The 24,909-nt window shown below is 38.3% G+C and overlaps 1 protein-coding gene across 4 annotated transcripts in view; it reads left to right on the forward strand.

Annotated features, from left to right (window-relative positions):
• The window catches only part of LOC149262450 (uncharacterized), a 142,052-nt gene that overhangs the window by 41,119 nt on the left and 76,024 nt on the right, over positions 1-24,909 (forward strand). For all 4 annotated transcript variants that reach the window (XM_089424648.1, XM_089424638.1, XM_089424642.1 and 1 more), the window contains exon 5: positions 22,737-24,787. In XM_089424648.1, the coding sequence (XP_089280774.1) occupies positions 22,737-24,787 (2,051 nt within the window). The remainder of the gene's footprint in view (positions 1-22,736; positions 24,788-24,909) is intronic.

Below are 24,909 nucleotides of genomic sequence, written 5' to 3' on the forward strand. Positions count from 1 at the left end.
GAAAACTTATACAAGACTTGGTCTAGTTAGATACTTGAAGGTGATCTTTGTGTGAAGTATTGGTTGCGCCCCTAACATTAACAATGGTCCATTGTGACACCTCCATGGTTTTATTTTCCTAATGATTGTTGATTTACTCGTGATCCTAAGGTTTTGTAAGGTGGTTCATATCACATTAGTAGAGGCTTCTACGGAGACACCCCTATCAATATAGATAGATGGATCATCTCCCTCTTATTTTCTCATATTGTCCCTCCCTAATCACCTCCTCAACAAAGCAACAAAGGTCGTACTTAGTGTTGTAGGAACCCTCCCCCAAGGTTTGAAGGCCGGTACTGTTCATTGTGTGGATTTGTGTTCGAACCATGCCCCTAGATTTCGGAACCGCGGTTCCTCCAATTTTGCACAGTTCCTACCACGCTTTCTCAAATTTAGCTCAAATTTGAAAACTACTATCTACATGACACTTCCAAAATTCAAAACCAATGAACTTCTCCACTATTTCAGTTAAATAATATGCTACAATTGCACACAATTCAGGTCTACAGTTGTTTTAGCTCCTCCAAATGGCAAATAAAAACCAAGCAAGGTTCAAAACTAAAGCTCTGGTGAATGGTAGTAATACCACAAGTCACAAGAGCACTCGACAAACTTTATTACTGTCATAGTAGCACCCAACAAGGTCCAATGTCCACTATCTATGGTCAAGTAGTGCCCAATGTCCACTATCCATTGTCCACCAACACCCAATAAGGTCAATTACTCTACTATCCATTGACCAATAACACTTGGCAAGGTTGAAAAGGCTCTCCCAGCATCACATAGCCTCTTCTCAGTGTTTATGTGAGTTAACTCTTCCCAAGTTCTCATGGTGGGCAAGTGAAATAATGGAAAATAGGCATAAGTTTATAATATATAGATGCCGCTTTAATGTATTATAAATGCTACTCTATCTTGATTTATGTATAAATATGCATGTTTTCAAATAATCATAGCCTCTACTCAGTGTCTATGTGAGTTAACTCTTCCCAAGTTCTCATGGTGGGCAAGTGAAATAACGGAAAATAGGCATAAGTTTATAATATATAGATGCCGCTTTAATGTATTATAAATGCTACTCTATCTTGATTTATGTATAAATATGCATGTTTTCAAATAATCTGCAACTAATTTGCATTCTAGAAGTTTTTTTGAATCTCTCTCTCTCTCTCTCTCTATATATATATATAAAATAGATGCTTTCAAGATGCTTTGCTTCCAAAGATATTTTGGAAAATGATGCTTCACTTCTAAAAAAACGCACTTGCTTTGTCCCCGCTTCGTGCAACAATGGCCATGCTATCCAGTGCAAATAGAGAGATTGACTTTGATGGTGCAACGTTGCATACCCAGGGCAGAGCGTTGGGCTTTTTGAGGACTTCACTTGATGCTTGACACCACAAGGGACCCCCGATGCTATAATGCTGAGCCCATGTTGCTTAATGTTGGAGATATTGATGATGTTCCTAGTGGACCCATGAAGCCCCCATGTTGGCATTGACATTGTTTGATGGGCATCACTTGATCCAGAGCCTAGGTGATGATGGCCATCCTTGAGATGACAAGATATGGTTTGTACATCACCTTGGAGCCCTAACGCTTGTGATATTTAGTGCCACATCACTTCTTCTCCTCTGTTGAGGGTGACATGGGGCATTTTGGGCATGACATGTTGGCATGAAGAGACTTTTGATGGCTTGCACGTGATCCTTGGGGCACTTCTTGGAGTATGGAGCACTCATTAGCCCTTATCTCACATTGTGATGGCTTATTAAGCTCACTTGGAGGGTGACGTCATACTTTTGGAGCATTTATTCCCACATGTGGGATTTTATGGCATATTTGTTTGGTTTTTAAGCTATGAGGTTGGCTTGTAACCTCTTTTTTTATGGAACACTCAAAACAAACTTGTCTTTAGGGCTTCTTAGTTAATTTTTTTTTTGGGTAGAATGAGTGGGAGAAGTCTCATGTAGATAGAGCCTCCCCTCACTTGTCTTTTCATCTTCACACACATGTAATTTGACCTCTCTAGAACGAGTGCGAACTAGCTTCCTTTTTCACTACATGGGCATAATGTGGTCTTCTATGGACACGACTTGCTATGGGATGTGATTGAAAGAAGTGCTTGGAGATACTATTATGGGATTGAAAGAAGTGCTATTATGGACGATTTTGTAAGTTCTATTGCTTATTATTGATATTTTGCATGTTTTCATGTTTAAAGTAGGGTTTCTCTAGTTTGATGTCTAAATGCTTATCATTGGTGAAACTTTGTTTCATAATCGCTTTAAAAATTGTCTTCTTCATAGCCTATAGGGAGACTCCTAATGTGTAGACCTTATAATTAATTTCTCCTCTTACAAGAACAGTAACTAGGGTTTTAGAAGTGGATGCCTTAGAGCATCCCCCTTACTTCATCATAGTCCTTTCTTGGTAATTTTCTACATTAAGACTCCATTTTCCCTTGTAGGTTGGTCACCTTAAAATTAAACAAAATTTCCTTAAATTTCTCTCTCCTACATGGCTAGGGCAATCATTAGGGTTTTAGGTGTAGATTTTTGTGCAAAGTGTTGTTTTATTGCTAGAAAGTGGCTCTAAGTTGTAGGTCTTCTATATAAACCTTGTAAGAGCAAAATATAACATTATAGGTTGCCTTGCATGCCCTAGAAGGGCTGACATCACATCCATTTATTGTTGTTTATATACATCTAACAACCCTAGAAGCTATTTACTTAATCAACCCTAGTCTCTATTAGGAACCCATGTTTCTTTCTCGTTGAATAACATTTGTAGGGTTTTCTTAGGCTGTTATATGCCATTGCATGCCCTAATATTGAATATCATTCAAACCCTAACTTATAGTAGCCTTGTCATTAGTCTAACCTTAGAGAGCTTGAACCCTAGCTTTGAATACCTTGGTCATCTTTGGCCTTACCAAGCCTTATGTTGATTATTAGACCTTCAAAATAAGTCACCTTGAGTACTAGTGCTAGAATATCATATAGGTGGCATAAGGAAGCCTCCCTTGTGGTTGAAATCCCACTAAACAGGAGGAAGGTTGCTAAGGTGATAGTGGCAACCCTTCCTCATTGTTTCCATAAGGTCTGGCCCCTCACCTTGTGAGTCCCTCACCTTGTGAGTCCTTTCTTTGGACCTGCTATGTTTTGTGGCAACAGTCCTAAAAGTAATGATTTGAAGGCTAAGAATTCTAAGAATGAAGCTGATTTTGAGGGGCCAACCCTTGTTGATGGAGACGTCTCATTATTAGAGCCTTTGTATTCTCCCTTAGGAGACTTTTTGAGGCCAATGTGGTAACTTTAATGGTCAATTTTCCCTCATCAAGGAATATCTTGCATCTGGGACTTTTCCTCATTTAATTATTGCATAAGTGGCTTGAATAGCTCACGTATCCACATGTTTATGATTTGGAGGTATTTCTTGTGAATGGTGGAGGAGATATCTACCTTGAGGGGGTTTTGGGGTTGAGTTGTCACTTTGAATTGCCATGTTCCTATCCTTTAAGGTTACTTGTAGAAGACTAAATGGTGGAAGGGCCTTTATAGGTTGGATTCTATGAGTGGAAGACCTTTTTGATGAGGTGTCTCACCTTTGAGGGCTCATGCCCCTTCGATTTTGTACATGTGGTCTGAAAAGCCCTTACTTTCTATTTTTTTTAGATTACTTAATTGGTGAAGATGGCTTTCACCCCTTCCATAGTCTAGATTGGGGGCTCTCTTAGGAAATCAATGTTTTATTGTAAGAGGAAGTTGAGCCTTTCTTCCTATAAATAGAAACCCACTTCCTCTCATTTTATCATGGTTGGATTGGGGGAGAAATACCTTAGCAAGTTTCCAATATTTCCAATTTTTATCTTCTTATAAATTGGCTATAGATGGATGCGCTGAGTGAACTAGTAGAGAGGCCTTGTTAGTATGGATGGTTCTCTTTTCTTGGATGATTATTGGTGAACTTTGATGGATGCATGCTAAATTGAGTAAGATGTCTTTCTTTATCTTGTTTAAGTCGATGGATAATGTTTATTAAGTATTCACCAAAATAATTGTTAGTATTTCTATCTCATTATCTTCCTTGGACAAGATTTTAATCAAGTCCTTTTGAGGTGACCTAAGTCGAGCTCCCTCCCTTATTTATTTTTGAGACCCCTGGTTCAAATATCTAAGGGACATGAGTGAGTCTCCCTTAGTCTTCGAATCTACATCCATTCCATTTCCTTCTCAAGTGTGTTGATCCTTGACTCCATAGGCCCCAAAAAATATATTGGCAAGCTAAGGCATTGATCTTCTATCTTCCATTGCATTTGTTCTTTTAAAATCGTTTAAACCATTTTGTTGGGCTTTCCTTTTCAAAATCACCCTGTAATTTATTGATTATGTGCGTTCGGGGACCGTTTTAAAGCTTATTTTAGTTGATCTAGGCCTTCGAATTAGCGATTGGACCTTTTGAACTCAAATCTTGAAATTACCTTCAAAACCCTAGTAACCCTATCTTAGTGATAACCCCACTTGAGTTGAGGGAGAGTTGGCTAGAAGTGAGTAGAGGGTTGGCATGGCGATAATTGGCTCCCTCTTAATTATACAGGGCATAACACTTGAGCTTTAGGACTTTATCTTGAGAAGTACGATATTTTGCTATAACAAGCCCCACCATGAACTGACTCAAGGTGTTGACCAGATAGATTAAAAAACCTATTAATTGCCATTATATCATGGTATCAACCAACTTTGAATCTGAAGCTATCAACTTTTTCAGATTGGTGATCATGGTTATGGTGATGGGTTTGCAATCCTCCATTCAAGGCTTTTTAGGATTTGAACTACATACTTACCCTACCCAAGGAAAATCTCCCCTAGTCTTTGCCAAGCCTCCAATCCGAAGAAGTAATATACCATGTCGTTGCCCTTCATCTCAAACTTCGCTGCCATGTTCGCTTTACACCTTGCAATAAGCTTCTCTACACTTGTCAAAAACAAATCTACCACATACAACACCAAAACAAGCAGAGTAGTCTAGACTCTAAACAAATATATAATATTAGTTAGAATTTGTTTCTTTTTTGGTGAAAGCCATACTTTGCAAATATCCATTAATCTTGTAACACCATGCTCTTAGTGCTTACTTGAGTCCATACAAGGCTTTCTTAAGCCTGCACACATGCGACTTCTTCCCATTTACCCCATTTAGGAGTACCCTCTTGCCGCAAATTTCACTTTGAACTTCTTAATGTTACCATCTATAACATGCTTGATCTTGTAGAACCACTTGGAACTCACAACTGAGTTTTCCTCCGATCTTGGCACTATGTCCCAATATCATTCCTCATGATGGGGGTGTATGCTTCCACCACGATATCCCACCATACCTGCTGGCTTGCTGCCTCTTGAAAATTGGAAGGCTTGGAATCTAGAATGCTTCTCATTAATACCATATAGTTTGGAACTTCTTCGGAGGTTTGCTTTCCTTAAATGTTCTCCTAGGGGTCTCAACATGCTCTTGAGCATTCCTCAATGTCCAACTGAACCATTGAGGTCTTTTGATAGAAGTCAAGGGGGCATTTATTTCTCCCTCTTCACTTGAAGGTTGTTGTACTATCCTAGAAATCATCGGTGACTTGACTCAACCTTCAGAGCTTCGTGTTGCTCATCCTCTATCATTGGAATAGGCTCATGGGACGTCCTTGTTGCAAAGTCTTCCTCAAACTTTACACCTTGACTCACTATTGTCTTCCTCTTCTTTGGAATATAGAATTTGTAAGCTTTTGAAATCTCATTTGAACCAATTTTACCAGAATCAGGTGGTCCAATTGGTTTGGAGTCAAAATATGTTCGGTCCATAGTTTTGGATAATTTTAGACCATCAGACTAGCCTAAAACACCAAACCGGTTGGTTTCGCATAACGTCATATGGCATGACATAAACCCATGGCTAAGTTGGACAATACGGGGAAACGACTACAGGTACGAAACATGACCCCCCCAAATTTTGGAAACGAGGAAACATGATATATATAGATATATATTGTTGGATGTGGAGCCTAATTATCTTTTTGATTAAGATGTCTTGTTTTAACAACATTTGGATCTCAGTTCCTGATGGCTGGGTGTGGGGGGGCTTGCGCCCCCACTAGCGCCGTCAAGGGGGGCGACAATGCCCCTGAAGCAAAAAATTAGATAAAAATTGCCTTGTAAAATATTGTAATTTCATAGTCAATTTGGGCTGTTCATTAGGCAAAAGATCTGACGGTGGAAGTTATCTTAATTTAGAGTTTTTTGCCCTAGAGGGAATGATGTGAGTCTTTTTATAACTTGCGAGGGACATCTAGAAACATCCACAAATTAATTTAATCGTAAAACAAAAAAGTTAGAAGAGAAAAAGAAAAAAGCCGAAAAAACACTCTTTTTTGAGCGGAAATGTGCCCATTTGAGCCTGAAACACGTTTCAGGCCGTACAAGTTGAGTTATGGCCTTGGGAAACACGCCCGTACAACCTGAAACACGTTTCATGCCCATATGGAACACGTTTCAACGTTTCAGGCCCTAAACTGAGACAAAATGCCCCTTGGCCCATGTTCCTGCAACATAGATCCATGGGTTTGATTTTTTATTTTTTATTTTTTTATTTTTTATTGTTTAATATCTAGAGTGGGGTTGCCTAATGCTTGACCCTAGGGCCTCCTAAAACCTATTTAAAGAGGTCCCGCTTTTAATTTTCTCTAATCCTAGCCACTCACAATTTACTTAGTAGATGCCTTGTAAATTAATTTATTATTGTAGATGTATTGAATAAAAAACACTGTGGAGATTTTAACATGTAAATAAAAGATCAAAATGGAAGCAAAATAATACACCACTATCAAACTCATGCGCACCTTAATTTCTTCCCTTCAAATCTATTGATTCATTAATAATAATTTTAGCATATAAGGGCTCTTGTCCTAGGACAATGGCTCTGTGAGGAAAAATGCAAATACAACAAAACCTGGAGATATTATAGCTCATCAAACCCTCTGCGAATATGTCCTTCAATCTTGTTGGCTAATATGGATCCTTCTCCCTTGTTTCCCCTAACACTCTTCCTTGGACTCTACACTCTTGGATGAATGTTCTTTTTTACCCAATCATTGAGATCTCACTATCTTACTATCTTGTGCTCACTGGATGTGTCTTTCCCTGTAGCCAAGCCTTTTATAAATTTGAGTTATTGACTAAATCTGCAACCATAATCTCCAAGGTGATTGATGGTTGAGATTAGATCTCAACTTCACTTGAGATCAATGGTTGAGATTCATCTAATTCACTAATGCAAATCAGTGTTATCAGAACTAGACCGAACCAGCTTGAACCAGTTGGAGGGAAAAAATTGGTTCGGACTGGCCTCCTGAATCGTTTTTGGCTGGTTCGGTAACGCTGCGTACAACGCAACACATAGCATTTTCACTGAACCGGCTGGTTCGGTAAAGATGCGTACAACGCAACATGTGGGGCCTATTTTGTTTGTTATTTTTATTATAAAATTTTCTCTTAGTTGGCTATTGGCCCATAGTAGGTGTCTAATATTCAAGCCTATGGCCCTACTATTGCTATGCAATTCATGGTAATGTTAAATTCTTAAAATGACATTCTCTGTTATCTTTCATTTTCATCCTTTTACTTAAACTTTTATCATTACCATGCAATGGCTCAAGATGTTTGAGAGTGGTTTCAAACTCATTGGATTTCATATGGAGAAAGTATAATTTTAGATCCCACTCAAAATCCAACAGACTTGACAGTTTTTCAGGATTTCAGAATTGGGGGGATTGCAACGTTTCCATTGGATTTTGTCATGTACGATGGTATGGAACTAGTATTTAACCAAGAGCACCAAGCCCTCTACGTACCTTGATGATAGTGGCATTGGTTATCAAACTCCTTTATCATGATCCTACTAAAACTGTACCCATCACTCAAACAAAATATTGAATTGGCATGCTAAGCATTTTCTATCTTATTTTAATGCTTAGAGGGTGATATTGATGATGAAGATCCCAATATAGGCAAAGATTTTGATGATATGTAGGTAATTGTTGTAGCGTGATTTATTTTGGACGCTAGAGGCCATCTAGGGCCTGTTTTTTTGATGTATTTTCAATTCAGAGATGGATTGCACTCGATGTTATTTTGGTTATGTGCACCCTTACATGCTATATAAAGGAGAACTTTTGCTTATTTGTGTACAAATGGCTTGGATTCATATGGATGCACATGAATATATATATTTTGCTTTAAAATTTGAATATTTTATGTGCTTTTGGTTGATTGGATTTATGATCCAGTATTTTTACTGATTCCGGTCTGGTTTTGACCAGTTCCCAGTCTGGGGGGTCTACTGATTCGATGACTGGTCCAATTTTGATAACATTGATGCAAATAGCCTTTGCATTTCATTAGATTAACTCACTTTTTCTGATAAAAGGAAAACTAATTGAATAATTTATTTAATTGAAGTAATTTGCTAAGGTTAAGGGTCCTTTGGATGACTTCCACATGTCTAGACAATTAGACTTGTGTAAAGTACTTGTTTGATGCTACTATTATGAACACTCCCCTGCCGCCCCCCCCGCCCCCCCACAATTTCACTCACACTACTCATTTGAGCTAATTGAAAGTTTTGAGTGGTTTTGGAGATATATTTGTAGGGTTGTTTTAAAGAAGTTCTTGGGTGGATTTGGAGAGTTGGTTGAAGGGTTGAGTTGCAGAGATTTGGGCTGATTTTCTTAGGTAGATTTGGAGTTTCCCAAAGGGATTTTTTTTTTCAAATAGTTTGGCCTATTTTTCATTTGTTTATGGAGGTGATTGAAGGGTTCATTTCCAGATTTTTGAGGGCTGTTTGAGAGTTGTTTTATTTGTTGTTAGGAACTACTTTTCTTCTCAATAATTCAAAGGCTTGTGAAGGTATGTCAAGGCTGCCCTTCCTCTCATTTTCTCTTTAAAATATTAAATACCTCATCCTTGTGATTATGGTAAAGTGTAAATAATCTTGTAAATATTAACTTAGGAGGAATATGAAGAGTCATAGGTGGTTAAAAGAGTCATTTGGACCTCTTGGAAGATGAAACCAATGGTCACGTCTCTTTATATTAATGTATGGCTCACCTTGGTGAAATGAAATCATCTAAGCGTGGAATTATTCATCATCTTGACAGTCATATAAGAGTTGGCCCATCTAACTCCATGATTCTCCCTCTCCTATATAGAAATTCCCCTTCCTGCTCCTCTCTCGGACCTTGTCCACTTTGTGCATGATGTTAAATTGCCATTTTGTGCGTTTTTTTGCCAATGTGTCAGAACCATTTGCTACCACGACTAGTATTAGCTCTCCTATTGCAAATATATTTGAGGTATTTTCTCTCTTTGTCATTCTCCTTTGTAAGACACATGGGAAACCCAATTGGGCATTAATTTTGGTGCATTTTTGTTGTATTTCGAATCTCTATTGTAAAATTCCCCATTGGTTAGAATCTTTGCAATGACAAAATGTTATCATCTCTAGGAAATTCCCCTTGACACATTGCTCTTGCCTTCACCCTTACCCTCACTTGCCTCTACACCCTCAAGCCTTAACAAACCCTTTGATAGCATGTAGGCTTCCACTCCATAATCATAGTAATATTATTTCTAGATGTATTTACTGTGTGTGTGGTACGAGGATTGTGTCCTTAGAATTATAGTTCGAATTAATCAATGTATCGAGGGTCTAAGTGTTCGAATTTATCATTTACGAGGGATCAGAGTTGGGTTGATTTTGAACTGAGCACGTAAGGAGCTCATCTCAATCATGAGCTGATTATGTGCTCAGTTCAAAATCATTCCAAATCTGGTCCCTTGTCGATGATAAATTCAAACCCTGAGATCCTCAATACATCAATTAATTCGAGCTATAATTCTAAGGATACAATCCTCATACCACACACATAGTAAATACTAAATACATCCAGAAATAATATTACTAAAACCCTTTGATGACGGAGCAAGGGGTTTTCTCATGGGGCCTTCGACTCCCAAGAAAAGAAAAATCTTAAAATTATATTAGATGAAGACATGTACGTTGTAACTCTTGAGAATGTCATTAAGAGGGTTTTCTTCCTTGATTTGCCCATGCTTCATGATCACCTAGATTGGCTCAATGTTGTTTGCAACAATGATCCATAACAAATCCATGATGCCCAATTAAGGAGTATTGAGAGGAGGCAAGGAAGGGTAGGTCATGATCGAGCCCTTGTCATGCCAACATCGTCGTTTGTGGATACCTTGGGAGATTTTGCATCTCTTGTTGCCCCTTATCCCACATCGTCATCAGTGAGCACAATGAAGCCTTCTAGCCAATAGCCTTTAGGCCTGGACCCCATTGGTGATTTAGACAAGAAGTCGTCGGTCGACACCTCCATGTCCCTAGATTTGTTTTTGAAGTGCCACACTGGTGAGGATAATGAGAGCTTTTCAAAGATTATTGACAAAAGGAACAAGAGGAGGGAGAAGTATCACTACTTGTGTGACGTCGAATCACAACCAAAGCAAAGGCATGTGGAGGAGAGTGATAGGATAACTAATGGTTTTGGTACCCCAAGGTTGCTTAAGAGCACATTGGTGATTTGGAAATATATAGCTAAGAAATCTTCTTATGTGTGATTCTACGAATCAAGAAGAAGTGCCTCTAATGTAGGTGGAAAGGGAAAATATAGTCAAGACATATGAAGCTGGGTCCTTAGATTTAGTCGCTGATAAATCTATTTTTTATTTTGTCCATTGTGGGAGAAGAACGAAGACAAGTAAGATCATAAAGAAGACAAAGGTAGCGTATCAAACCTAGCAAAAGGTGAAGCACTTGAATCTTCTCATTATATTGTTGCCTGTTGCAATATTGGAGTAAATGAAGACTTATTTAACACTTCATTTACTTCTTGGAAAGATGCTTGGTTTCTTGACATAGGTGCAACATGTCACATGACCTTTTGGAGAGATATCTTTCAATATTTCAATGACAATGTAGATGGCTTAGTCTATTTTGTAGATAAATCAACTTTGAAACCTTCAAGAATTGGCATTGTTAGACTTAAATTGCTTGGATTCTTGGATTTTCTTTTGCATTATGTGCTCTATCTTCCCGAGTTGTGAAGGAACTTGTTGTCTTTTTTGCACATTCGACAGTAAGGCCACTCCATTCATATCTGTGATGGCAAAGTTGAAATAAGGAATGCCTCCGACAATATGGTTGTTTTGACATGAGTGGAGGATGAAATATTGTTGGAAGTTGAAAGGGACATCTGCTTTTGCACAAAATTCTGCATACCTCTCTCACCACAATGAAAGTGCATTGGCATCTAATCACTTATGGCATGTTAAATTTGGACATATTAATTTTGACAACCTTCTGTGATGAAAAGAATGGTGTTTCTAGTATCCCTAGCATTCCTAGGAAATTGAAGCAATTTGATGCTTGTATCCTTGGAAAACATAGCAAACAACCCTTCCATTGATGCAATTTCCAAAGCTTGTAGAAAACTTAGATTGATACACTATGATTTGTGTGGCCTTGTGTCTGCTCCATCTCCTAATGGCAATAAATATATCATATCTTTCATTGATGATTACACCAGGATGTGTTGGGTGTACTTGTTGAAAGATAAATCACAAGCTTTTGAAACCTTCAAAATTTTTCATGCATGGATCCAAAATGGAGCACGATCTCATATTGACACTTTTTGTATTGATAATGGACGAGAACACACTTCAAATGAAATTGAAAACTTTCTTCATTAACTTGGGATCAAGCATCAAACCATTGTGAATTTGTGCCATACATTCCTTAACATAATGGTGTAGCAGAAAGAATGAACATGACACTTTTGAACATGGTATATTCAATGCTATTTTTCAAGAATGTAAAGTTGATGTTTTGGGTTGATGCAACTCTATATGCAATATATGTGAAAATCAGGTACCCATCTCATGCTCTTGGAAATAAGATTCCATATGATATGTGGTATGGCCACATTCCTTTGTTGAGGAATCTTAGGGTTTTTGGTTCCACTTGCTATGTCTTGATTGCTAAGGTGCAAAGGAACAAGCTTGATGCAAGGATTTAGAAGTGCATAATTCTTGTGTTACTCAAATACCACACAAAGCTATGCTTGCATCAAGAATTATGTAAACTCATAATTCTTGTGGACATTAAAAATGAACATTTCTTCAAATTTATAAGTAACTTTTCCTGCTGTAATTTCTCCAATGCCTACCTAAAGTGTCGTAGATGTTCCTCCTTTGACTGACTGTAAACTAAGATGTCATCCAGGTAAACAATTACAAACTTTTTTATGAACTCTTTCAGTACCTCATTTATCTGCATCATGAATGTACTAGGTGCATTGGACAATCCAAATGGCATAACCATCCATTCATACAATCCTTCATTAGTTTTAAAGGCAATTTTCCACTCGCCTCCCTCTTTTATTCTAATATGATGGTATCCACTTTTCAAATCAATTTTTGAAAACAAATTGGCACCACTTAAACAATCCAGTAAGTCATCAATGCGTGGCAAGGGAAAATGATGCCTGATTGTGATCTTATTCAAAACTTTGGAGTCTAGTACACATGCGCCATCCACCATCCTTTTTTGGGCTCAATACTATGGGCATTGCACATGGACTAAGACTTTCTCGGATCAATCCTTTATCCAACAACTCCTGCACTTGTTTCCTAACTTCTTCATTCTCTCTAGGTGTCATGCGATAAGCAACTTTATTGGGCAAACTTGCCCTTGGTATCATATCAATATGATAACTGATACTCCTTATAGGTGGTAGTTCACTTCGAATGTAATGTTCCAAATGCAAAAAATTGGGGTTTTCTTGAAATTTTACTTCAAAAATAATTCAGATAAAATTTCCATTCATAAACAGAGGATTTCCATGTAAAATTTTACAACATAGAACCACAAATAACAATAATGAGAAGAAGGAAATCTCAACTTTATGTATAATATATAAACTGGGGTTTTACATGCCAAAACAACTGATATAACTAAGATAGAACTGACCTCAAGAATATTCTCCAATGCTGCCTAACTGAATTGAAATGCCACTGCTAAGCTCTCCTGTGAATTCTGGATGAACTCACCAAGGGGAGATGGTACTTGCCCGTCTTGGGGCTACCAATGAAGTAGAGAATCGGGTTCTCAAACTCTCATACAAGAAGAAATATCAAATCCAAGATGTCCTCTAATGGCCTCCTCCTATTTTATAGATGTGATGGACCCCTCTAGAAGCTCCTATTTTATCATTATATTAATCATTGAGCACATTTCCCTCAATTAAAATATCATTTTAATGTGGGAAATTGGTAAATTAGCCACCATGCCTCCTTAGGCCACTGAAACTCCCTTCTAACCATCCCATCCTGTAGATCTTCTCGTTCTGGTTCCAACGAGCTATTACATAAGGTGTTTTGTCAAGTATTCCTCCTGGAATGCCACCTTAAGCTTAATTAATTGAGTCAGGCCCATTAATAACTTTGTTTTTTTTAAATTTTTCGGAATGCACCGGACCGAAAGACAAACTGTGTGGATGATGGAATATACCAAACGAATGCCATCGGACTTCATAGAACTCCTCAAAACCCCTCCAAAAGCCTCTGGGCCTGCTGATGACACCAACTTGCACCTGTGACTTGTCTGCCCCCAACTCTGAAAGTCCATCCTAACCATGCCATAAGGAACACTAACCACCTTATTGCCTATTTTGGTTTGCCATTTTTTCTTCAAGATAATAGATGCCATTATTCATCTTTGGCACCTCTCTAACGAAAATTTCGCAGGATACCCTCCATTTCAGCCAGGGTACCTAGTAGCCAGTGTTGCTGAGCTCTGGAACAAGAGAATTGCTGATAAGATTGATTGAATAAAGATTAGTCTTCCTGCTGTGTATAGGCTTCTGTTTGCCCATTCATCCAGCCTCTATTGAACATTGTCAATAATCAGAGTCCATTCCCCTGCTTGATGAGTTGGGAAAGAAATAGGGAAGCCTAGGTATTTAGTTGGGAAATTAGCGAACCTGAAATATTATTGAGCCATTTTAGTTATTTTTTAAATTTTACGTGTATGTATTATTGTGTTACATAAGAATTTGATACACAAAATGTCTACCTTCCAGAGTGTCGTTTTATTCTAGAAATTTGGAAGCATGTTAGTCTTTCCTTATTGTTTGATTCCATATGTATAATATACTTGATAGAAGATTTAATGTTTAGTAGATGTCACTGCATATAGCTATATCTTTCAACTTTCATGTCAAAAGAAGCCCTAGTGAAAATAGATTTCAAAGTTGAATGATACATCTTACAGCTTTATCATTGATAGTATTTTATTCTTGCATTGATGGCATATACAATAATTATTTTGGCTTTCAGAGTGGTCAGTTGTATGAGGATCTTAATCCATGTTTGCTAAAATTAGACATGTGACTTTTAGATGGTACCTTACGTGCAGCTTTAAACTTTAAATCTGTGTCTACTAAAAACTAAAAATGGATGCCATGTTTATGATGAATGTTTTGTATGTGGGTTCTCTAAGATCTCATTTGTACAAAATATTGCCAAAAAATCAACATAAAAGTGTCATTTTTTTTTGGTATAAAAAACAGCCAGACTTTTTGTTTTAATCTGAGGAAAAAATTGCAACTTTCTATTAATAAAAATAAAAAGTTACATCAGTATATGCACAAGTGCATTCGTCTACTGTTCCGAAAGGCCATTTCTATGTGCCTAAAGCACCCATCGTAGCCTAGCTACCAAATAAACTGAGTTTCTCTTTTTTACCCTTTTTCCGTCGGACTTTTTGCCAAACCCCAGAATTTGGAGTGGCCATTACAAGTGCCATTTCTTCTCCTTAATTTTACTGGCACTTCTTTATCTGAGTTTGAACTCTCAGATGCATGTGTTCGCTTTATTCTGACTGCTCCTTGGCTGTTGCCGATTTCCTCATGCTGTTTTTCGGGAGTCTGAATCATTGCTAATTTGTTGGCTTTCTCGGCATGATTGGCAGGATCCTTTTGCTCTTTTTCTCCCTCTTCCACTTGGGAGCCTTGTTGATTCTGTTCTTCTGGTTGTTGATGAATCTCGTCCAATTCTCCGTCTTCGTCATATGAAGAAGGCAGATATAGAAATTGCCATCCCTTTGGCTTTTGTGATCTTTTCTTTGTCCAGAAACAACCAGAGTTAGTCACAGCATATGGCATAATTTTTCAAAAATCTCTAATTTTGTTGAATCTCACACTGGCTAATTTGTTCGTCCATGCATAATTTTTTATAAGTTTCAAAAATAAATGTTAAGATTCATTCTTTTGTTTAACTTAAAAAATGTAAAAACAAAACAATTTATTTATGTATGCATGCATGTATGTATCCAGTCTTACATTTAATTTGACATCTTTTTGGGTTAAATTTGATGTTGAATATATGAAGTGATAATGGAATTCAATTAATTATATCTATTGAACTTAATGGTGAATTTGATCATATTTTATATTTGAAAATCTTTCGGTAAAAAAACACATCCAAAATATTGGGTCAACACGTTTCTAACCACCTAGTGTGGTTCATTGTCAGGACTGATGGAGAGTCTGATCTTAGCATGCAAACAAATAATGGAGCGATGTAGAGAAGATTAATTCCCAACGGTTAGATTATAATGTTAAAAGCATGAAAAATAATAAATTAATTCTTAATCATATTTCTTTGCAGTGATGGACTTTTTTATAACTTCATTGTTCCCTGAATTTGAACATGAACATGAGCCTGGTGACTGAGCAGCCAGGAAACATCTTGAGAGCACTCCCTAGGTTTTCATACCGGTTTATGTATCAGAAAGGTGGTCTAGTAAGGAAGCTAGGGTGTCTAGGTTTTGGTAGCATAGTAGTATGTTAAAGGGGATGTTATTGCACTGTAGGTAGCATATTTGATTGCTTTGTTTATGTTTTGCATGATACTTTATGATTGTGTTATATGCTTTTGTATATGTTGTAATGATTATACAATTATTGGTCAATTGTTATGGATTCAAAGCTGTGAAATCTCAATTAGAAGGCATAATTGAATCCAATATTAATGTTGATATATAGCGAAATGGCGTGAAGTTGTGATAGTGTGCCCATCATGGAATTTGTGTATGGTACTGACATAGTCTTGGATGGAATTAATTTATTACTTGATCTGAGTTTAGCCACTTGCTAAGAAACCGGATTCGTCCCCCAAGGTCTACATGTTGCGAATCTGGCGAATCCGACATGATTCGTGCCGATTCGTGTCCGGAAATCGTGACACGTCGTGTCCAATCAGGACACGATCGAATCCGGATCGTGTCCCGATCGGACACGACGTGTCACGATTTCCGGACATGAATCAGAAAAAATAGCGACCCACGCGCCTTTTAAAGAGCCTTTCCTCACTTTTTTTTTCACATTCACTTGTTTACTTTGTTGTGGAATTGCTGTGGGTGTTTGAGAGCAAGGAGCAAAGGGTGTGGAAGCATTTTCAAGGAGATTCAAGCAACATGTAAGTGCATGTTCTCTCTAATATTTTTGCATTTTTATTACAGCATTGTGCATATGCATTTCTTTTACAAATTTGTGCATTTTTGGTTTATTTTTTACAACATTCATGGCTCAATCAAGGGCAGTAGGGAAGGGGAATATTGTCCCCATTGGAGATGCCCCTCCTTTCCCAATTTCATCAGAGTCTGCAAGTAATGTTGAGGGAAGACTTCCTCCTCAATGTAACATTGACAAATATCCCTTGTGGAAATATGTCACAAGAGAGCAAGGGCCACCCAACAAGGTGAAGGGATGAGGCAATGTGAGTTGGAAATGCAACTATTGCCACAATACTTTCATGAGCACATATTTCTGTGTGAAAGGTCATTTATTGGCTTTACCAGGTTGTGGAATTGGAGCTTGTAAAAAGGTGCCCTTATCATACAGGAAAGAAATGGAAAGAGAGTCCAATGTTGGTATGGAAAATGTGGCTGCAAAATAAAAAAAAGCCAAGAATGATGACCCCCTTCCATTCTTGAGGAAAGGCAACAACAAATTCCCATTTGAGAGTTCTAGCGGGGGACAAGCAATAAAAAGAAAGGCAATTTCCTTGGTCCAATGGACAAGATTTTTCAGAAGGAGAAACAGGAAGAGCTTGATCTCACCATTGCCTTTTTTTTTCTATCAAAACTTCATATCCTTTAATGTGGCACGCTCACCTCTATTTATTGAGATGTGCCGAGCTCTAACTCAAAGGGCTCTATCAGGGTATGTGCCTCTTGGGTCAGAGAAGTGTAGAACTACATTGTTGACGAAGGCAAAAAAAGAAGTGGAAAAAATGCTTGAGCCTATTAAAGCATCATGGTCAACATCTAGGGTTAGCATTGTTTTTGATGGATGGATAGATCCAACACCACACCCACTCATCAACTTCATGGTGTCTTTCTTGAATGGTCCAGTTTTCTTGAACGCAGTGGATGCACTTGGACAATACAAGGATGCACAATATATGGGTGAGTTGTTTATTAAAGTTATTGAAGATGTCAGTGTTGATTCTTGTGTGCAAATCATTACAGATAATGCACTTGTTTGTAAGGCTGCTGGCATGATTGTGGAAGCTAAATATCCACAAGTGTTTGGACACCTTACATTGTCCATTCATTGAACTTAGCACTGAAATCTATTGCTTCTAATGTGCTTTAGATTGGTAACATTATTGAGGATGCACGACATATCCATAAATTTGTACAAAATCATACAAATGCCCTCACTATCTACAAGGAGTACAACAATCTATCATTGTTAAAGATTGCGGATACACGGTTTGCTTCTTCATTCATCATGTTGGAGAGGTTGAGGGAGGTCAAGACCACTCTTGGGGCCATGGTTATTTCAGAGTTTTGGTCTTTTTGGAGAAAGACATATCAAGTAGCCTCTAAAAGAGTGAAGGACACAATGTTAGATGATGCTTGGTGGGAGAGGGTAGATCTAGTTATTTAGATCATGGACCCTCTCTTTCCTTGCTTCGATTTGCAGATACAAACCCACCCATCCTAGGAGAGGTTTATGAGGGATGGGATTCCATGATTGAGTCTGTGAGGAGCATTATTTTATAGAGTGAGTGCCCCAAGTATGAGACATCATCAAAGGCCTTCTTCACCACTATATAGGATATTCCTGTCAGTAGATGGGACAAGAATTGCACACCTTTACATTGTTTGGCTCACTCATTGAACCCAAAAAACTACAACCATGAGTGGCTGTATGTTTGACCTTCCCGCAGATTCCCTCCTCGCATGATGGTGAAATCTCACAGGGGAGGAAAGATGCATTTAGGCGGGTTTTTCAAGATCGAGCATCCCTCTATGAGGTGGAGGATGCCTTTGCAGAGTTTTCCATTAGCACTGGTCGATTTGCAGGATATGATCTGATTAGAGATAGGGGGACTAAGAAGCCCTATTCTTGGTGGGCAAATCATGGGGCAACAAACCCTCCTCTACAACAGTTAGCCATGAGGCTCCTCTCTCAGGTGACTTCATCTTCTTGTTGCGAGAGGAATTGGAGCACATATCGGAATTTGTATAGTGTCAAGAAGAGTAGGCTTGAGCAGTCAAGGGCAGAGACAATGGTGTATGTGCACACCAACCTTTGTCTTATTTATAGGCAAAGGATGAGTGGTTGAAGGGAAAGACAAAGATGTGGGATGTCTTTCTTGATGATATGGGTATGAACAACAGTGTTGAGTTGGCATTGGCCAACTTTGATCTCAATGATCCAGTGCTAGAGCTTGTTAGATTTGATGACGGTGATACTATAGAAGGGTCATCCTCCACACCAGCAGATGCAGAGATGACTTTGGATACAAAGGAGGAGGATGTAGAAGTGGAGAGCAGTGGTGACCATGATGATCAGGACAATGATGCTGATTTTGGTGATGCCTATTAGGATTGATGACTCATGAGTCATGAGCTACCTACTGCCTTGAGGCTTGTATACTTGTAGTTTTTTCGTATTTGCTATTTCTATTTGCCATTGGGATTGCACTACCTATGTAACACATTTTGATTATGATGACTTAATGAGAAAACTACAATTGTTAGTATCTTTATCTTATTATCTTGTCTTTCTCCTATTGGATCATTGATGAATTGAATATGTATTATGATTTATCATTTATGTCACATTTGTATTTGTATGTATTATGCATAATGTTACTTTGTAAACAGTAAAACTTACATCTAGATGAAGATCTATGTTTGAAATCAATGAATTTGTATCATGAATGAGAATTTGTGTAAGAAATGTCTAATTCTTAATATATATATATATATATATATTTTTTATTTTTTTTATTTTAATAAAATAATATATAATGTATCCGAATGTGTCCTGTTTCGGGGGGTCAACGTGTCTGTATCCGACACTTGAATCCCTGTATCCATCAAGTCCCGAATCCACGTGTTAGGTGACTTAGGCCACTAGCTTGCTCCTACATGTTAAATTTTCATTTGGATGATATAGGGAATAACCAATGATGATTGTTGGGGGATAGGTTGATGGCAAATGATAAAGAATTAGCAGTTACCTGTAGGCTGTATTCGACATAGCTTGATTTTGGTGCAACCTTTTTAGGGTTCATCGCATTTCAACTATAATTTTGTTTATAGTAGTACTATTAACTGATTATAACAAATCTTTGTAATGCTGGCTTTGGATCAATTTGTATATAGGATCAAATATTGCCAATGATGGGGAAGTAGAAAAATCTACTAAGGTGATATCTTATTGTTCTTAAGGGTATCAATGGGCTTGCCTTTTCTTTTTTGAAAATTCAACCATAGGGTATGCTACAACAGAGAGGAATGATTGGATGAAGAGGATCCTGCAATGAAAAGGTTTAAGCATGTTTCTCTGGCATTTAACTTGCCATCATCTAAGCAATTTCATAGTAGGTTTTCATAGCCAATGATGAAAGGGTCATATCCTAAAAATGTCATAATTCTCAGACTTGCAAGTCTACACATACATGTTTTGGGCTACAAAACCTTATGAAGGTTCAAATTGTTTGCTTCCATATTTCTCTTATTGGTTGTTCGTTGAATGCTCAATTAGTTGGGCTGTACCCATAGTTTTAAAAACTGGCCGGGTTGAATCGGAAATGGGCCAAACCGGTCAAACTGGCCAGTCAGATATCCTTGCCTGTTAACCGGACCTAAAAATTTGATCTAAGGACCGGTTAGGTGCCAAATCATCTGGTTTGCTACCTAACCTGTCCTAACTGGTTGGGACCGTAAAAAACCGGTTTGTATTTTTAGATTGTCTATGTATACAAATTTATTGGTCAGACATTGGTGTTTTGAGAGGAGTTAATAGTTTTCATTTTACTGATTGTTACAGTTTAGTTTCTAAGTACATATCTGTGCACCATGTGCTCAAAATTTAACATAGTATCAGAACAAGTTTTCTGAATTTCCAAGATCCATGTATAGAGTAGGTTGTTCCCTTTGAGAGGATGCTGTTAGAAGATTTTATTGGGTGTGATGCCCTAGCTTCAATGATTGACGCTGATCTATGCCTAAGATAGGCATTGGGACATGTGATAGGTTGTTGTGTTTGATGCACTAGTTGCTCCAGGGATTGGAGTGTTGTTTATGCCTGAGAGACTTGATCTGCACCTGTGATAGGTTGCTGATCTGAAATGATTTGCGAATAATCTATTTGGTTAAGGTATGTCCTAAGAGTTGCAGGGATGGCCAGTCTAGGTCTCAGAGAGTTGGACTGATAGAAGACACTACAAACTTTGCTCCTTGGAAGTGCAGAAGATAGATGCTGTTGGAGGGGGTTGATCTTTTGGTGTTTTGTTGAGGGGAAGGTCACAGTGCCTCCCAATCTTGCACAATTGGCCAAACACAACAAAAAGGCAGCCAAAACTAAGAAAATCATCCTTGATTCTGTGAAGAGCCATTTGATCCCTCACATCAGAGAAGATGATGGCAAAGGAGATGCATGATGCCTTGATCACTTTGTACCCAGGTCCCAGATTATGAAGGTTACCACAAGATGCTTATGAAGAACAAGCTTGAGTAACACAAATATTTTGGGTAACTACTTGATAAAGATCACTATGTTGGGAGATCAGCTTGCTGCCATAGGATTGAAGATCACGGGTGAGGATTTGGTGCCCTTAGCACTAAATGGGTTCTCTTCATCGTTAGACTTGTTTGTTTGGGGTGTTTGGGGCCTTGGGCTTATGACAAGCTTCCCTACTTTGAGAAGCATTGGGTTGATTTCATCCAAGAGGAAACCAGGCCAGAGACAGTTTCAGCTAGAGTGGAAAAGATCCATAACCTATCCCTCATCAGGAAGGTGAGGAGAGCAGGTAAGAAAGGAGGATCTGGGAGGGGTCAAAAGGACAAAGAGGAAGGATCAAGTTCTTTGAGCCAAGGGAAGAAAAGCTTGAGCCACATTAACTGTTTCAAGTGCCACTAAATGCACCACTATGCATCTCAGTGTCCTAAGAGAAAGAAAGCCAAGAAACCACAGAAGCAATTTGTAAGGACTCAGGAGTGCAGAAGCTTCAGTCAAAACAGATGAGTTAGTATTCAGACTTGAGACCATAGTATTGTGCCTTTCCACTGACATCATTTCTTGTGTAAGATTGTATGGAGAATGGAGCATCCAGACAGATGACCTTCCACAAGAAGGCTTTTTGCAAGCTTCAAGAACAAGAGGATGGCATGCAGGTGGAGTTGGGCAATGATGACACTTATTCATTTAACATAGTGGGCTTTACCTCTTTCTGCATTCCCTCAAGTGATGTTCTAGAGTTGAATGATGTTTCATATGTTATTGGTTTAACAAAGAATTATCTTTCAATTTCTTGCATGACATATCTATAGTGCATGGCTAAGTTTGATGATGAGTGAGTGAACATTAGAAAATGCAACCCTGATCCTGATTGAGTTTTGTCCATAGGAGTGAATGAAGGCGGCCTTACATGGCGGTAGTGATTTTTTTTCATTAAAATTAATTATTTTTGTATTTTTTTAAATTCTGGTTTATTAAATGTGGTTCGGTCCTGTTTGATCCGGTTCCGGTTAGATAGGCAGTCAGTTCAAAACCCAGTTCCGGTTTTTAAAACTATGGCTGTAGCATAAGTTATAACCTCCTAACTATATGATCTGATTTTATCACTATTTAGTAAAATATGCTAAAGACAATTTTTATATCATTGATTCATCTCAACACTTAATTTGTTATTTTATTATTTTTTTTCCAAGGAAAACCTTGTGGGATCCTCCCTTTCTTCCCCAGAATATTCAGATGAGGGTGGTTCTACTGCCATCTATAGTAATGACTGGTAGCTCCACGGGACTTGACTGGATTTGAACATGTGACCTATGGCCTGCCTGTTGGTAACATGCCTTGGGTGGACAATTCAACCGATTGAGCTAAGCCTCGGGGCTAACATTCAATTCATTATTAAATATGAAATAAAATAGAAAATGTTTTGGATATAGGACTAGAAAATACATTTGCCAATTTTTATTGTAATTACTAATAACATGTACTATGTGTATTGATGGGACATCTTGATGTGTATATCTTGTGGCAGAGGGCAGGATGCAGCACTCTTCAAATGCTTTGTGCAAAGACCACAATTGGTCATTCAGAATGGAGTAACAACAAACGACCACTAAGGGCTTCCAAAGATTCAGATAGGGAGGGAGGTGCACGTGCACTTATTTCAGCAATGTTTGTGTTCCCTCAAGATGTGAGAATCCAGTGGTATGCTTGTAGCACTATGTGGAATCTTGTTCATTGTGCTGGAATAAAGAGTGTTTTAGCCATGGTGAATTATGGTGCTGTCGTGGCAGTTGTTGGTGCAATGGCTGTTTGCAGAACAAATGAAGTAGTGCAACATGAAGGATGCAATGTGCTTGGGACTATGGCCAAGACATTGGCTGAAAATGGTTTCAAGTTTGACCATATAAGCAGGCCTACATTGGTCGTTGATACTACTGCCAGTGAGGTTGTGGGTCAATGTGGCACTGTGAATGGTCTAAATGTTTACAAGGACAATATGAAAGTTGGTGTGCAACATGATGAAATGAAAGCATCAGCCACAGTTGATGACTGGTGGGCAGCCCTATGGGCAGTGGTAGGAGCAATGAAGGCTTTCAGAAACTCAGAATCTGTTCAAAGTTATGGAACATATGCACTTGGTTGCATGCTCAAGGTGTTCACAGAAGCTGTTCCTTCAGGCTCATCTTTTGATCCCTTATCTTCATCAGATTTCATTTGTAACAGTGGGGATATAAAATCCTTGTTTGACTCAAGAACAGCACAATTGGGACGACAGACTGCCAAAAAGGACCTTTCAGTGCTAAATGGAATAGATATGGATTTCACCGGTGATGTTCTTGATGGCATTGGAGAATTGCATACAGTTGTTGAAATTGTAATGGCGGCAATGCGGGAATTTCCAAAGATTGAGACCATACAGATCTGGGGCTGTGCTGTACTCCAGCAAGCATTTCCTGCATATATCCAACTAGCACATCGCATGTTCCATTGTTCAAACGATAAGGAGGATAGCGTCTTAGATGTTGGTCATGACTCTAATAATGCTTCCCTATGCTTTCTACAATCGCAGGTCTGTGACTTATTTGAGAATGACCAGAAGGCAAAGCAACTTGTGTTGGGTATCTCAGCAACTGATCATCCTCACGTCTTTCCCAAGGAAAGTTGCATAAAAGCATCCTCTAAATTCAGTTCCACTGAAAAAAAAAGTTCAATGGTGTCAATATCAAAATGTAGTGATGAACTGCCTTGTGGTGCTGTTGCAGGAGAAGCTGTTGATAACCATGCTGATAATACTTGTAGTCAGTGTATTACAGCAGAAAGCTGCCAATTTAAAAGTTCTAAGAATTCACACAGCATTCACATGTCATCTTTTTCTTGTCAAGAGGAGGCTTTAGTCTCCAAGGTTGAAGAGGCCATGCATCCCAGACAACAACATTTCCATGCTTTTGTTGATATTGTTTTGTCACAGGCTACATCAGCCATATCTCTAATATCTGAAGCTGTTGCATTATATATTAATGATACACAAGCTAATGATGAAACATGCATTACTGTTTCCAATCAACACTCTAAGGCTTCATCTAGGCTCTTTGGAAACAAGTTCTCTGGTGTGAAATTTCAGTGTGGAGGTGGTTCAACCAAGTTAATTGTCTCAATCAGACACAGTTGGTTTGCAGCTCTTGGGGTACTTGGAGATGTATTTTGTGAACTTGGAAAGCATCTAGAAAATTTTGCTGAATGTGGGCAGCTACGAAAAACAAGTGAAAACAGTTTCAAAATGTTGAATAAGCATCTGGATTTGGGAAGTCGCTTTATATCAAAAGGTGAATTAGACACTCATGAAGAAGTGCACAATAAACCTAGGTGGGAGGCTTTGTCATCAGAAAAACACTGCACAGGTCTTCCTTTATTGCTGAAGACTGCTATAATAGCTGTTTTAAGTGCTTTATCCAAAATTGAAGACGTTGACACTGTTATTTGGGCTCTTCAAGCTCTTCCCAATCTCTTTACTGCATGGGGGACTGTGTGTATATGTATATCAGGAGCGGAAAATCATCAGGAAATTAAGAAGACCTTATGGTAGGTTCTGTAGGGTAAAAAGCTTGATTTGTAGACTTATTGCATTGTTAATTATACTACTTGCAATTAGGAGGGTAAATTCTGTGTTGTAAGTGTTTAGCTGCTTTAAGAAGCTTCAATGC

Source organism: Pinus tabuliformis, chromosome 6 (assembly GCF_031772625.1).
Source record: "Pinus tabuliformis cultivar Carrire ecotype Pingquan chromosome 6, CPIR1, whole genome shotgun sequence".
Taxonomy (NCBI): Eukaryota; Viridiplantae; Streptophyta; class Pinopsida; order Pinales; family Pinaceae; genus Pinus; species Pinus tabuliformis.